General features: G+C 46.8%; 1 protein-coding gene across 11 annotated transcripts in view; it reads left to right on the forward strand.

Annotated features, from left to right (window-relative positions):
- LOC139559581 (myomegalin-like) overlaps positions 1-15,298 on the forward strand; it is an 86,041-nt gene extending 70,743 nt beyond the window's left edge. For 6 of the 11 annotated variants that reach the window (XM_071375696.1, XM_071375685.1, XM_071375687.1 and 3 more), the window contains 14 exons: positions 980-1,230; positions 1,345-1,605; positions 2,413-2,664; positions 2,935-3,183; positions 3,330-3,552; positions 3,814-3,935; positions 4,209-4,496; positions 4,760-4,921; positions 5,182-5,384; positions 5,570-5,716; positions 5,924-6,062; positions 8,988-9,034; positions 9,280-9,334; positions 12,123-15,298. In XM_071375696.1, the coding sequence (XP_071231797.1) occupies positions 980-1,230; positions 1,345-1,605; positions 2,413-2,664; positions 2,935-3,183; positions 3,330-3,552; positions 3,814-3,935; positions 4,209-4,496; positions 4,760-4,921; positions 5,182-5,384; positions 5,570-5,716; positions 5,924-6,062; positions 8,988-9,034; positions 9,280-9,334; positions 12,123-12,262 (2,539 nt within the window). In that variant the 3' untranslated portion in view covers positions 12,263-15,298. The remainder of the gene's footprint in view (positions 1-979; positions 1,231-1,344; positions 1,606-2,412; positions 2,665-2,934; positions 3,184-3,329; positions 3,553-3,813; positions 3,936-4,208; positions 4,497-4,759; positions 4,922-5,181; positions 5,385-5,569; positions 5,717-5,923; positions 6,063-8,987; positions 9,035-9,279; positions 9,335-12,122) is intronic. The other 5 variants (XM_071375690.1, XM_071375691.1, XM_071375692.1 and 2 more) reach the window with 4 other exon arrangements.
- Positions 15,299-15,373: the final 75 nt, after the last annotated feature.

A 15,373-nucleotide genomic window follows, 5' to 3' on the forward strand; every position in this document is an offset into this window, starting at 1 on the left:
AACATCAAATTGATCAGAAATACAGTGTAGACATTGTTAATGTTGTAAATGACTATTGTAGCTGGAAACGGCAGATTTTTAATCGAATATCTACATAGGCGTACAGAGGCCCATTATCAGCAACCATCACTCCTGTGTTCCAATGGCATGGTGTGTTAGCTAATCCAAGTTTATCATTTTAAAAGGCTAATTGATCATTAGAAAACGCTTTTGCATTACGTTAGCACAGCTGAAAACTGTGGTTCTGATTAAAAGCAATAAAACTGGCCTTCTTCAGACTAGTTGAGTATCTGGAGCATCAGCATTTGTGGGTTCGATTACAGACTCAAAATGGCCAGAAGCAAAGAACTTTCTTCTGAAACTCGTCAGTCTATTCTTGTTCTGAGAAATGAAGGCAATTCCATGTGAGAAATTGCCAAGAAACTGAAGATCTCGTACAACACTGTGTACTACTCCCTTCATAGAACAGCGCAAACTGGCTATAATCAGAGTAGAAAGAGGAGTGGGAGGCCCCGGTGCACAACTGAGCAAGAGGTCAAGTACATTAGAGTGTCTAGTTTGAGAAACAGATGCCTCACAATGCCGCAACTGGCAGCTTCATTAAATAGTACCCACAAAACACCAGTTTCAACCTCAACAGTGAAGGGGCGACTCTGGGATGCTGGCCGTCTAGGCAGAGTTCCTCTGTCCAGTGTCTGTGTTCTTTTCCTCACTCTTAATCTTTTCTTTTTATTGGCCAGTCTGAGATATGGCTTTTCCTTTGCAACTCTGCCTAGAAGGCCAGCATCTCGGAGTCACCTCTTCACTGCTGACGTTGAGACTGGTGTTATTTTAATGGACAAAAAACTTGCTTTCCTTTCAAAAACAAGGTCATTTCTAAGTGACCCCAAACTGTTTGAACGGTAGTGTATGTCTTGTAGGAACTGAGTAAAGATCTGTAGCAAAGGATGAGATAATCAATCTCTCTCCCTCTCCCTAGGCTGAGTAAAGAGCTACAGCAGAAGGATAAGATCATCGAGTCCCTCCACACCAAGCTACAGCAGCGCTCCGACACCCCCTGCAGCAGCCATGCCCACTCGGAGACCACTGACCAATCAGACAGGACCTCCTTTGTGTCAGACGAGTGCCGGACCAATGAGGACCTGGAGCTATGCTCAGATGTGGATGAAGCCAGCGAATACGCTCAGGAAGAGCAGGAACAGGGGGCGAGACATGGCCCAGGAAACACAGGTATAGTAGCCATTTAAACTTAGGTAACATGTGCTATTCATAGACACATACTCTAAACCTCCCTCCATCCTCTTTCCAACCTCCTCTCATCCCTTTCACCACTCTTTTTTCCAGACCTCCACCACTCCCTCCCTCCACCCTGTCTTAAGTCCTCCAGCAGCTGTCCTAACATGCTGTACTCCACCCCTGAGTTGGCCAGTCAGACTGGTCCTATGTCCTGCTCCCTACCCGCCTCCCAGTCCCTCCCTGGTCTGTATCCTAACCATGACCCCTGGGGTCAGCATATGGCCTTTAACCCCCAGACCAGGACCTTGTCTATGGAAGCGATGCAACAGGAGCTGGTTACACTGCCCAGACAGATGACTATGAATGAGAGTGAGCAGAGTTAGCGTTAGCATGTGTTTTTGGAGCATACTAACTGAGGGACAGGCTTGTTGCTATGGATTGTGGGAGTAACAGAATGGAGTAGAATCTGTAGCATGTATTCATGTGATACCGACAGGGACAGCATTGGCTGGAGTAGTGGCTTTATAAATACATGTGATTGATTGGATAATGTTAGGGCTAGCATAGCATGCCTAGAGTGGATCAGGATGAGACAGCGAATAGAGTAAAAGACTTGGTGTGGATGTGTCAATGTTGGGGTTGAGAGATCCTAGACTAGAGACTCCAACGAGGAAGATTACTCAGTATGGTGTTCTCCAACTTGTGTTTGATGATACAGTACCTGCTTCTGGTCCAGGTATACTGTAATACCCTCTAACAAGAATGCTTTCTCTATAGAGGGTATTACAGCATACCTGGACCAGAAGCAGGCTCTCATTAAACACAAGTTGGCACCATATCACCTTAAAGTAACATCAAAAACAAATATGGAGTTGATTTGAATTGATTTCAGGTGAATTGGACATCATTTTTAAAAACATGCCCACATGCCCCAATCACTTCCATTGATTGTTAGCGTGTGGTGGCTAAGGTTAGCTGAAGGTTGTAGTGGCTGTTTAAAGAAAAATGAACCATGGATTACAGTTTATCTTGGCCCATAGACTACTTTCAGGGCGAGGAACCATCTAACATCAAGTTTTAATTTAGTGAACTACTCCTTTAACCGCACCTAAGTTTGGCTCATAAATACAGACTCTGGCTGTGTTTCTGACATCTCTCCCATATCCATGGTTTCAGGCTTTGTGGTTCCGCACGCCAACGCTCTGTCCAACCTCGCACCAGCCGCACACCACCAGCCAGACCACTCCCCTTACGGCCAGATTACCCATCATGCCTTTTACCCACACCAGCTAGGCAGCCGACCCGCGGGCCAAGCCCTGAAGGCCACCACAGACCTGGTGGAGAATGCTGCATTGTGGGATATGGAGAACATGGTTCAGCCAGCCAGGGTTGGGTCATCAGGAAACGATTCAAAAAACAGCTTCACTGGTATGAAGACCCCTTTCCATTAATCAAATGATTTTCCATATAAATTACAAGTTATGTTTATTCATAGGGCACTTGAAAGATTTCTCTTTGAACTTATCTTTGTGTGCTAATCCATGAACTTCAACGTTGGATGCACTTCACATAGTGGCTAGACACTATTTTACAGCATCTCGTTTCATCTATGACCAAGGCGTGCACAATATGCACTGTGCACAAAGATGCTGATGTAAACAAGAATCTGAACTCTCGTCTCCGTCCTGTGTTCCCCAGGTGTGGACCTGATCGAAGAGCACCTGAGAGAGGTGCGGTGTCTGCGTCAGCGTCTGGAGGAGACCATCAGGACCAACGAGAGGCTCAGACAGCAGCTGGAGGAACGCCTGGCCACCACCGGCCGCGACGGAGGAGCCCCCACTAACATCTACATCCAGGGGCTGGACTCTGTCAGCCAGCTGTCCAATGAGATCAGAGTCCTGAAAGAGGAGAACCTGGCTCTCCAGGCACAACGGCAGGCCAGCTCAGGTACAGCATCTCACCAACCCACGCTGTGGTCAACATGGAACCGCATTCTGCATATTTTTTCTATATGGCTGAATCATTTAATCTTGTTCCAAAGGATCGGATGTAGTGTCTAACTTTGCCCCGCCATCATATGTGGTTCCCCTCAGATACGTGTGAGGAGGCGGAGCAGCTGCGTGAGGTGGTGGTGACGGGGCGTGCCCGCCTGAAGCAGGCGGAGCTAGAGGCGGAGCAGTGGAAGGAGGAGCTCCGGCGGCTGCAGACACGCAGCCAGGAGCAGGGACAGCAGATACACACACTCAGACAGGAGCAGGGACAGCAGATACACACACTCAGACAGGAGAGGCAGAACAGCCATGACAAGAACAATAGGTGTGTGTGTAGGGTGTGTGTGTTTGTGTTTGTTTGTGTGTGTGTGTGTGTGTGTGTGTGTGTGTGTGTGTGTGTGTGTGTGTGTGTGTGTGTGTGTGTGTGTGTGTGTGTGTGTGTGTGTGTGTGTGTGTGTGTGTGTGTGTGTGTGTGTGTGTGTGTGTGTGTGTGTGTGTGTGTGTGTGTGTGTGTGTGTGTGTGTGTGTGTGTGTGTGTGTGTGTGTGTGTGTGTGTATTCACCCTGTATCTCTTTCTGGTCTCCAGGCTCCAGCATGAGGTGTCCCTGCTGCAGCAGCAGTTGTGTGAAAGCAGGGAGCTGCTCCACTCTCTGCAGAGTGAGCTGCAGGTGTACGACAGAGTGTGTGCCAACACCAAGGGCAACCAAGGTCAGCTTACTCACTTTATCCACAAGCTAGTGGTTTCATATAGCACTGCAATTCAGGAGGTTGCCTTTATATCAATGCTCAGCAATGGAAACATTTGTTAAAATATTAACCTAACTTGAGATACGTGAACATAACTGGGACATTTGCATATATCAGACACTGCTTGCATAGAATTCCAAATTACACTCAGAAGTTCCTGTTTTGACTTTATACTTGCTGTGGGCCTACGACATTCAGTGTTATATTGACTGACACTATTATTGTGATTTTCAGGGTACCTGTGTGAGGGCCAGTACGTTGGGGTCCCTGCCTTGCCCGTGGAGCTGGGGGAGCTGCTAGGGGAGGTGAGGAGCCTCAGAGCCCAGCTCCAGTCCAGTGTCCAGGAGAACAGTGTCCTGAAACAGCTGGAGCTCCACAAACACCTGGAGCAGAAGCTGGGAGGTGGGGTCCACGGAGGGGTGGGGGTCATTGGGGGGATGGAGCCCCCTCGTACCCCGTCTCTCAGTGCCCTTACAGACAGCCCCCAGAGGGACAGCCTCTACAGACGGCAGCTACTGCATGGTAAGGGCATGTTGTCTGGTGTAGTGGTGTGGTTTGGGGTTACAGTATGGAAATACATTTTGATATCAGCTTGAAAGGCACCAATACTCAATACCAGCCTAAGCTTAATATTGGCCCACTCTTCAACACTATCAATGGGACCAACCGGTTTGTCTCATGTAAATCCCATTGAACTGACTGATTGCTGTGTTTAATGAACTAATAACAACAGACATTTTTTCTTTATTGAAAGCATTATCATTTAGTGAATGTTGAATGTTCAGGGTTGTGTGTGTGGTGGCCGAGCATCCCTGTCTGTCTGTGTGTGTGTTGTTCTGCAGACCCAGCTCCGTCTCCCCCGGTCAGAGACATTGGGCTGTTTAACTGTGGATCTCCATACCACGTTCTCTACACAGACCTGGAGGAGACCCCGCTCACTGCCAATGGTGTGACTCTAACGCTAACTGCATCCTGTTTAATCGCGCTGTGACAAATGGGGAAATGAGAGTGGTACATATCGGATTTTTAAATCTGTAGGATTTTACATAAGTCTGGTTCTAAGGTTAAAATAGTCCAGGAAGGATGTTATTCCGGATGTTAATCCCTCTCATTACCTCAAAAAAACAAATAATAATCTCAAATTCTCTCGTTTACCCGTTAGTCTGACACTAAGCCCTTGTCTCTCCGTCTTCCTCCCCTCCTACAGATCTGGACCCCCACTCAGAGCTGGAGGGTGACGCCCCGGACGGCTCGTTCTCTAACCGGAACGGGCGCCATGCCATCGGGCACGTGGACGACTACAGCGCTCTGCAGCAGCAGGTCCTGGAGGGGAGGAGTCTGGTCCAGCGAATGGAAACAGCCCTGCAGGCATGCCTCAGCCAATCAATGCTGGAGGGCAGCCAGGACCAGGTAAGAGGAGGTCAAAGGGAAAGTAGAACTATTTGCGCCAACAACTGAACTGGAGATGACCTCATCTCGAAACCCAGAATCAAATCATGCGCGCTGGCCACCTACTCAATGTAAACAGTCTGTCACTACAGCTACTTTCAGGAAACTGAAGGTGTCTAGCTAACTGTGTCCGTGTCTCTGTATAGGTCCTCCTGGACTATGGGTGTGTGAGGAGTCTGCTGTCTAACACCAAGACCCTGAGACAGATCCTAGAGGAGGTTGTGTCCCTGACGAAGATGTTTTGGAGGGCTGCCCTGCCCAGCACAGACCGTTCCACCCATAACCTTAAGAAGGTGCACTATACATGATTTACTACCAGCATATTATGAATTCTTTCGTTGTAATTGGTGGTTTGTCAACCATGTGGTGGCTGTGAGGCACTCTATTGGTAATGCAGGTTGCTAGGCAGAGATATTAACTGTTGTTTCGTTTATTGTTTGATTGAAATATTGAGTTGATTGATCATTGTATTTATTGATTGATTGCTGTGACCCATGCAGGAGCAGTGTATGCAGGAGGAGATTCTGTCTCTGAGGGGGCGTATCTCGGAGCAGGGGGAGGTGCTTCAGGGAACCATCCAGAGACTGAGGAGCACCAGCCGCACCAAGGAAAGCATGGAGCACTTCATCGTCAACCAGCGTGAGTGTCTGTGTGTGTTTGTGGGTGGGTGTGGTCTCGTGTCCCAGTGGGTGTGTGTTTGGTCTGGTGTCCCAGTGTGTGTGTTTGGTCTGGTGTCCCAGTGTGTGTGTGTTTGGTCTGGTGTCCCAGTGTGTGTGTGTTTGTGGGTGGGTGGGTGTGTGTGTGCGTGTGTGTGTTTGGTCTGTTGTCCCAGTGTGTGTGTGTTTGGTCTGTTGTCCCAGTGTGTGTGTGTTTGGTCTGGTGTCCCAGTGTGTGTGTCTTTGGTCTAGTGTCCCAGTGTGTGCGTGCGTGGTCTTATGTCCCAGTGTGTGTGTGTTTGGTCTGGTGTCCCAGTGTGTGTGTCTTTGGTCTGGTGTCCCAGTGTGTGTGTCTTTGGTCTGGTGTCCCAGTGTGTGTGTGTTTGGTCTGGTGTCCCAGTGTGTGTGTGTTTGGTCTGGTGACCCAGTGTGTGTGTGTTTGGTCTGGTGTCCCAGTGTGTGTGTGTTTGGTCTGGTGTTCCAGTGTGTGTGTGTTTGGTCTGGTGTCCCAGTGTGTGTGTGTTTGGTCTGGTGTCCCAGTGTGTGTGTGTGTTTGGTCTGGTGTCCCAGTGTGTGTGTGTGTTTGGTCTGGTGTCCCAGTGTGTGTGTGTGTGTGTGTGTGTTTGGTCTGGTGTCCCAGTGTGTGTGTGTTTGGTCTGGTGTCCCAGTGTGTGTGTGTGTGTGTGTTTGGTCTGGTGTCCCAGTGTGTGTGTGTGTGTGTGTGTGTGTGTGTGTGTGTGTGTGTGTGTGTGTGTGTGTGTGTGTGTGTGTGTGTGTGTGTGTGTGTGTGTGTGTGTGTGTGTGTGTGTGTGTGTGTGTGTGTGTGTGTGTGTGTGTGTGTGGTCTGGTGTCCCAGTGTATGTGGTCTGGTGTCCCAGTGTGTGTGTGGTCTGGTGTCCCAGTGTGTGTGGTCTGGTGTCCCAGTGTGTGTGTGTGGTCTGGTGTCCCAGTGTGTGTGTGTGTGGTCTGGTGTCCCAGTGTGTGTGTGTGGTCTGGTGTCCCAGTGTGTGTGTGTTTGGTCTGGTGTCCCAGTGTGTGTGTGTTTGGTCTGGTGTCCCAGTGTGTGTGTGTTTGTTCTGGTGTCCCAGTGTGTGTGTGTGTGTGTTTGGTCTGGTGTCCCAGTGTGTGTGTGTGTGTGTTTGGTCTGGTGTCCCAGTGTGTGTGTGTTTGGTCTGGTGTCCCAGTGTGTGTGTGTTTGGTCTGGTGTCCCAGTGTGTGTGTGTGTGTGTGTTTGGTCTGGTGTCCCAGTGTGTGTGTGTTTGGTCTGGTGTCCCAGTGTGTGTGTGTGTGTGTTTGGTCTGGTGTCCCAGTGTGTGTGTGTGTTTGGTCTGGTGTCCCAGTGTGTGTGTGTGTGTGTTTGGTCTGGTGTCCCAGTGTGTGTGTGTTTGGTCTGGTGTCCCAGTGTGTGTGTGTGTTTGGTCTGGTGTCCCAGTGTGTGTGTGTGTTTGGTCTGGTGTCCCAGTGTGTGTGTGTGTTTGGTCTGGTGTCCCAGTGTGTGTGTGTGTGTGTGTGTTTGGTCTGGTGTCCCAGTGTGTGTGTGTTTGGTCTGGTGTCCCAGTGTGTGTGTGTGTGTGTGTGTTTGGTCTGGTGTCCCAGTGTGTGTGTGTGTGTGTGTGTGTGTGTGTGTGTGTGTGTGTGTGTGTGTGTGTGTGTGTGTGTGTGTGTGTGTGTGGTCTGGTGTCCCAGTGTGTGTGGTCTGGTGTCCCAGTGTGTGTGTGGTCTGGTGTCCCAGTGTGTGTGGTCTGGTGTCCCAGTGTGTGTGTGTGTGTGTGTGGTCTGGTGTCCCAGTGTGTGTGTGTGTGGTCTGGTGTCCCAGTGTGTGTGTGTGTGGTCTGGTGTCCCAGTGTGTGTGTGTGTGTGTTTGGTCTGGTGTCCCAGTGTGTGTGTGTTTGTTCTGGTGTCCCAGTGTGTGTGTGTGTGTGTGTTTGGTCTGGTGTCCCAGTGTGTGTGTGTGTGTGTTTGGTCTGGTGTCCCAGTGTGTGTGTGTTTGGTCTGGTGTCCCAGTGTGTGTGTGTTTGGTCTGGTGTCCCAGTGTGTGTGTGTGTGTGTGTTTGGTCTGGTGTCCCAGTGTGTGTGTGTTTGGTCTGGTGTCCCAGTGTGTGTGCGTGTGTGTTTGGTCTGGTGTCCCAGTGTGTGTGTGCGTGTGTGTTTGGTCTGGTGTCCCAGTGTGTGTGTGCGTGTGTGTTTGGTCTGGTGTCCCAGTGTGTGTGTGCGTGTGTGTTTGGTCTGGTGTCCCAGTGTGTGTGTGCGTGTGTGTTTGGTCTGGTGTTCCAGTGTGTGTGTGCGTGTGTGTTTGGTCTGGTGTTCCAGTGTGTGTGTGCGTGTGTGTTTGGTCTGGTGTTCCAGTGTGTGTGTGCGTGTGTGTTTGGTCTGGTGTTCCAGTGTGTGTGTGTGTGTGTGTGTGTTTGGTCTGGTGACCCAGTGTGTGTGTGTTTGGTCTGGTGACCCAGTGTGTGTGTGTTTGGTCTGGTGACCCAGTGTGTGTGTTTGGTCTGGTGTCCCAGTGTGTGTGTTTGGTCTGGTGTCCCAGTGTGTGTGTTTGGTCTGGTGTCCCAGTGTGTGTGTTTGGTCTGGTGACCCAGTGTGTGTGTGTGTTTGGTCTGGTGTCCCAGTGTGTGTGTGTGTGTGTGTGTGTTTGGTCTGGTGACCCAGTGTGTGTGTGTTTGGTCTGGTGACCCAGTGTGTGTGTTTGGTCTGGTGTCCCAGTGTGTGTGTTTGGTCTGGTGTCCCAGTGTGTGTGTTTGGTCTGGTGTCCCAGTGTGTGTGTTTGGTCTGGTGTCCCAGTGTGTGTGTTTGGTCTGGTGTTCCAGTGTGTGTGTTTGGGCTGGTGTCCCAGTGTGTGTGTGTTACATAAAAAGGTCCTAGTTAGATGTTTCTTCTTATTGTGCATTTCACCTTTTCATTGCAGTATCAAGGACTCGCGATGTGCTGAAAAAAGCAAGGACTAACTTGGAGGTAAGAGATTGTCATTTTCCTCAATACATACTCTATGTTGTATACCAAAGTATTCCCATCTTGTATACCACATAAAATGTTGTTCATGTGTTGTGTTCAGTTTCTGGTTACCCCGTCCTAGTGTCAGTACTGTATCTCTAGTGTTGTCTCTGTTTTGCACCCTCCCTGTCTGTTTCACCTGTTCCTTCATCCTGTGTTTGTCTCTTCCCTCCTTCCTCCTCCTCCTTTCCCCTGAGTACCTCCAGAAGAACGATCGGAGGATGTCCTCTCTAAGCTCCTCCTCTTCCACTCCTTATGCCGGTAAATGGTTTGGCACACTGTGGCTTGGCCTGTTGTGCCTGTCGTGCTGTGTGACATCACAGTTTTACCATCCAATCAAACAATAATATTTAAGGACTATCATATAAGTCATACAAATGGATGAATATAAGTCGTAGAAACCAATGCCTTGTCCTAAATCAACACCTCAATGGGGTTTTTATCATCCATAGAATTATATTTAAATGCTGTTTATACACTGAAAAAAAATATAAACGCAACATGCAACAATTTCAAAGATTTTACTGAGTTACGGGCCATAATCTATGGATTTTACATGACTGGGAATACCGATATGCATCTGTTGGTCACAGATACCTTAAAAAAAAAAGGTAGGGTCGTGGATCAGAAAACTGGTCAGTATCTGGTGTGACCACCATTTGCCTCATGCAGAGTTGATCAGCCTGTTGATTGTGGCCTATGGAATGTTGTCCCACTCCTCTTCAATGGCAGTGCGAAGTTGCTGGATATTGGCGGGAACTGGAACGCGCTGTCATACACATTTCGATCCAGAGCATCCCAAACATGCTCAATGGGTGACATGTCTGGTGAGTGTAGGCCATGGAAGAACTGGGACATTTTCAACTTCCAGGAATTGTGTACAGATCCTTGCGACATTGGGGCTCTGCATTATCATGCTAAAACATTAGGTGATGGCGGCGGATGAATGGCACGAAAATGGACCTCAGGATCTCGTAAAAGGTATCTGTGCATCAGTGGAGGCTGCTGCGGGGAGGACGGCTCATAATAATGGCTGGAACGGAGCAAATGGAATGGCATCAAACAAATGGAAACCATTTGATACCATTAACCGCTCCAGCCATTACCACGAGCCCATCCTCCCCAATTAAGGTGCCACCAACCTCATGTGCTGTGCATTCAAATTGCCATCGACAAAATGCGAGAGAAAAAAAAGTTAGTTTTTAAAACTTTTTACCCCTTTATCTCTCCACTTTTCGTGATATCTAATTGGTAGTTACAGTCTTGTCCCATTGCTGCAACTCCCGTACGGACTCGAGAGAGGCGAAGATCAGGAAACAGGACCCTGCCAAGCCGCACTGCTTCTTGACACACTGCTCGCTTAACCCAGAAGCCAGCCACACCAATGTGTCGGAGGGAAACACTGTACAACTGGCGACCAAAGTCAGCTTGCAGGCGCCTGGCCAGCCACAAGGAGTCGGTAGAGCGCGATGGGACAAGAAAATCCCATCCCGGGGCTGTAGTGATGCCTCAAGCACTGCGATGCAGTGCCTTAGACCGATGCGCCACTCGGGAGGCCTGATAAAATGCAATCGTGTTCGTTGTCCGTAGCTTATGCCTGCCCATACCATAACCACACTGCCACCATAAGACACCCTGATGAGCTTCCATGAGACGGTTTCTGACAGTTTGTGCAGAAATTCTTCGGTTGTGCAAACCCACAGTTTCATCAGCTGTCTGGGTGGTTGGTCTCAGACGATCGCGCAGGTGAAGAAGCCGGATGTGGAGGTCCTGGGTTTGCGTTGTTACATGTGGTCTGCGGTTGTGAGGCCGGTTGGACATACTGACAAATTCTCTAAAACGACGTTACATTCTCTGGCAAAAGCTCTGGTGGACATTCCTGCAGTCATCTTGCCAATTGCGTGCTCCCTCAAAACATGAGACATCGGTGGCATTGTGTTTTGTGACAAAACTGCACATTTTAGAGTGGCCTTTTATTGTCCCCAGCATAAGGTGCATCTGTGTAATGATCATGCTGTTTAATCAGCTTCTTGATATTCCACACATGTCAGGTGGATGGATTATCTTGGCAAAGGAGAAATGCTCACTAACAAGGATGTAAACAAATTTGTTCACAAAATTTGATGGAAATAAGCTTTTCGTGCATATAAAAAATGTCTGGGGTATTTTATTTCAGCTCATGAAACATGGGACAAACACTTTACATGTTGTATTTATATTTTTGTTCAGTGTACTAAGGCTGTGTTTTGTCTTTTGACCAATTACATCCGCTCTAAAAAAGATCTGATGTGAAAAGATCTGATGTGAAAAAAAAATCTATTAGTGCAAAAAAAGATCAGAATTGGGTTGCCTGTGTAAACGCAGCCTAAGTGATCCACTATGGGGACCACCCACAATGATGATTTTCTGTACCATTGCAGACTTTAAATATATGCATAGTTTCCATTCTCTGAAGGCAATCATTAAAATACTAGAAACTATTTCTCTCCCAAGGGGAGACACACACACACACACACACACACACACACAGACACACACACACACACAAATATAGCCTGATAGCCTTTAAAAATACTAATTGCTGTCCTTCGTCAAAAGAGTAATGAAATCATTTGACAGGAGTGGGTGTGACTGGCTGAAAGCCAGGGCAGGCTGAATCTTTTCAATACTTTTACCGGTAGTTACACTTAATACAGGTTACTTACTGAGGGAAGGTTTTTAGATAACAGATTTTAGATAACAATATACATGCTGCAACTATCACTCACTCAATGGCATTTTCAGCTTTTCTTCATCTGCAAGCACTTACGCTATTGTTGTGGTTTCATGCTAACAAAGCAAAAACATATTTAAAGTATTCCATTAACCTTTAACCGCAACAAATCTTCAAAATCGTTGCAGAATAACCTAACTCTACTCTTCATTGCAGTGTGAAGTTGTAACAATTTTTCATAAACTTTTTGGCTGTGGCCTCATCTGGGTGTGTAACTGGAGTGTACCAGTGAATAATAATTTTTTTCTTTCTTTTCTCCTTGTTTTTCCCTCTTAGCTGAAGACCGAAGTCAAGCCAATGAACGGCCTACTGATTGGAGTTTCTTGAAGCATGGTGACGCCCCGCCAAAGTCCAATCAGCGTCCGGGAACCAGGAAGCGTGGCAGCCAGTGCCTGCTCCAGGTGCTGACCTGTTAAAGAACCAGCCAGCCCAACACCACGACCTCTGACCTCAACGTCAGAAGACCCCACAACCCCTCCTCTGCCTCACCCATCACCCCATCCACCTCTCAGCCTAGTCTATAGCATCGAACATCAACCCTCAGAGCACTCCATCCATTCTTTCTTTCTCCACCATTTCTCTCCTGCCGGCAATTCTTGCCCAAGACTCCTGCACCTCGAGCCTTACCTGAATTCTTCCTCCTTTAGTGTTCATTCCTCTACCCTCGTTTGACTGTTCTTCATTCATCCCTTCATTTTCTCCCACCTCCACTCACCCCTGTTCTTCTGTTGGTGTCTTTTAACTCCAGAGACTGTTGGTTCAGTCTGATGTTTGCCTTGTGAGTGTGAAGAAGAAGGTGGTTTGAAATGTGCCTCTGATGGTAACAGTAATGTGTGTCCTTGACTGCTGTAGAAGAAGTAGGATTAAGCTGCCCCTAGACACTGATCTAAGGTCAGATTTGCTTTTTCCCGAATGGTTAAGGTAATGGGGAGGTTAAGCTGATCCTAGATCTGTGTCTGAGGGAAGCTTCTACCCAGAGCATAGATAGTGTGCTCCTCTGCCTGGTAGCTTTTGGACGGGATAAGTGTCAACGCATGTGAACTCAAGGCTTGAGAAAGGAAATGTATACAAACGTATACACACAAAGTACAGTACACACACATACATACATGATCAATCCATTTCTTTTCAAACAAATCTTCAACTTCGATTGCCACTGAAATGCAAGCCTTCTTCTTGTGGCATTTCACCAATGAGGACTTTCTTTGCAAATACAATGCAAAAAATACAATGACATCCACAATCTAGCATATGTAAATCTGCTGGAATCGCAGTGGAGGAATGTATAGGTGTAGCACTTCTAGGTAATTGTGTGCTATATTTATCTGTGGAGGATGATGCCTCTGAATGGTCTGTCTGCCATTAGCCAAGGCTTCTGGATAGCAGAACAAAGGCCCCGTTCCATTTCAATCACTAGCCCCTTCCCCTAGCACCTACCCCATCGGTGTTCCCAGATCTGAATGGACCAGATAGGTGAAAGCAATATGGTTATGGCTCCACCTAGCCCTCCGATGATCTAACACTGAATGGGTAAGGGCTAAAGAAGGCGCTAGGGGCTGAAATGGTGCCGAGGCCGAACACGCGTATTCAAGCTCCTCTTTAGGAGTCCTCAGACGAGCATGTGCAATAATGAATGTTGTTATTTAAATGATCATGGCAACGCCAGCTATTTTTGCTTTTTGCCTGACACTGGAACTTAGGCATTTAGCCACTCTTGATAAGGTGAAAAAGATTGTCAGTGCAATGTTATACTACTTACTATCCTGAATACTACTGAGTGAAATGAAATGTAGTTTTTGTGCAGTGTCGATGCATCCGAGAGGTTTTAAAAGGAACAGTCTCAACCTTTGTTCGTGGAACAGAGGATCACCATTTACTTGCCAAAGTTTGAACTTTGAACTCTTCGCATTCTTGTTTGCCTTACCTATGCGAATGACATAGCCTACTATAAGCATGATGTGACTCTATAGGAAGACATCAGCCTAGTATGAGACCATCTATGACATTATGATGGAGATATAATTTGATTGGCTGCTCTTTGAGAGCCATTTGAAGCAGAGACGGTAACCGTCAGATGATTGGTTCACCTTATTTGGACATGTGCTTTATAAACGAGCACATCTTGTCATTAATGGACCAAACCTTTCAAAAAGAGAATCTTTCACACTAGGCTACTACTGCTTTGTGAATTACAAAAAAACTATATTGGGCTCCTGTGAGAGATGTACCACAAAACCAGAGAATATCATTCTGGATTGTTAAATTCCCATTGGACTTCTTTGAGGTATTTGTCTTGGTTTATGACCGTCATTGCATTCCAATGGTGTTATTGGCAACATGTTCCTTATTCTCCTACCTGTTCCAAACTTTGGCAGGCTACTGGTGGGACCAATGTTCTAGATTTCACAATCGGTGAAGATGTCACACCCAAAGGTGTTTCTTCCTATGCTGCTTTTGATTGGTTTTAAGTGTTCTCGCTGTACATTTAGCCATTTTCACGCTGTGAATGACTTGTTTTTTTCCACTGTATTCTGTTGACCTTTTTGTGTGTGGATAATCATGTCAGACTTTTGCTCTACACGCAAACGTTGAATATCTGAGTAGCTGTGCAATAACTACGCACGATCTGCTTTATTTTGACGTTAACCGTCCTTTTATTAAGAATAGTTATGCTTCCTTGAGTGTTTTCTCTTCTGCTTTGTATGGTTTATTAGATTTTGATTATGCCAGATTGTAAAAAAATAGTCACAGCTATGAAATCATAAATGTATGCCTTTTCTTAGAATATGACGGAAACCAAACAGTGGTATTACACGCCCACCTAATATTAAGCTTTGGATAATGTTGCTTTGCTTGCCTTTAAAATGTGCTCCTAACACTTACTTGGAGTGACTAGCGTATGGTGTCTATCCTAGATATATATCACAGTAGATCTGCCAACAAGGTCTTGTTTGCACTCAACTCAATTGATAATCCCTAGAGGTAAATTGCCAAACATTCTAAGATAAAACCCCATGCCGTGTGTTTCAGTTGACAAATAAGGATTTGATGAGAAGATTGAGAACGATGAAGGAAAATGAATATTTTATACCAAAGCAGAAACACAAACCATAGATGTATAGGATTGTGTCCGATTGGATCAGAGTAGAACAGTACATTTACCAGAGCACGTGAACAATGCGTTGTGTAGAAAGGAATCAAACAGCAGTATTTAGCTGTGTCTAGTAGTACTTATATATTGTAAATAATGCTATGTGATTGAAATCGAAGAGCAGCTTGTTTTGCCAGGTTGTGTGTGCGTGAAGTGTGTGATGAAGCTAACTAGGATGCCGACACAGAGCTTGACTATGGGCTCTGTCTCTGAAGATGGTCACTGTGTGTGTGTGTTGCCACAGTGTTATCACAGAGGACTTTTTGTGTTCAAAAAATAATAAAAAGAAAAAAAATGAAAATAACTTGTCACAACTTTTGACGTTATAGGTGTGTCTGTACAGAACGTGGGGAATGTACAAACATCTCCACGTTTA

The sequence above is a fragment of the Salvelinus alpinus genome, chromosome 30 (genome assembly GCF_045679555.1).
Source record: "Salvelinus alpinus chromosome 30, SLU_Salpinus.1, whole genome shotgun sequence".
Classification (NCBI taxonomy): Eukaryota; Metazoa; Chordata; class Actinopteri; order Salmoniformes; family Salmonidae; genus Salvelinus; species Salvelinus alpinus.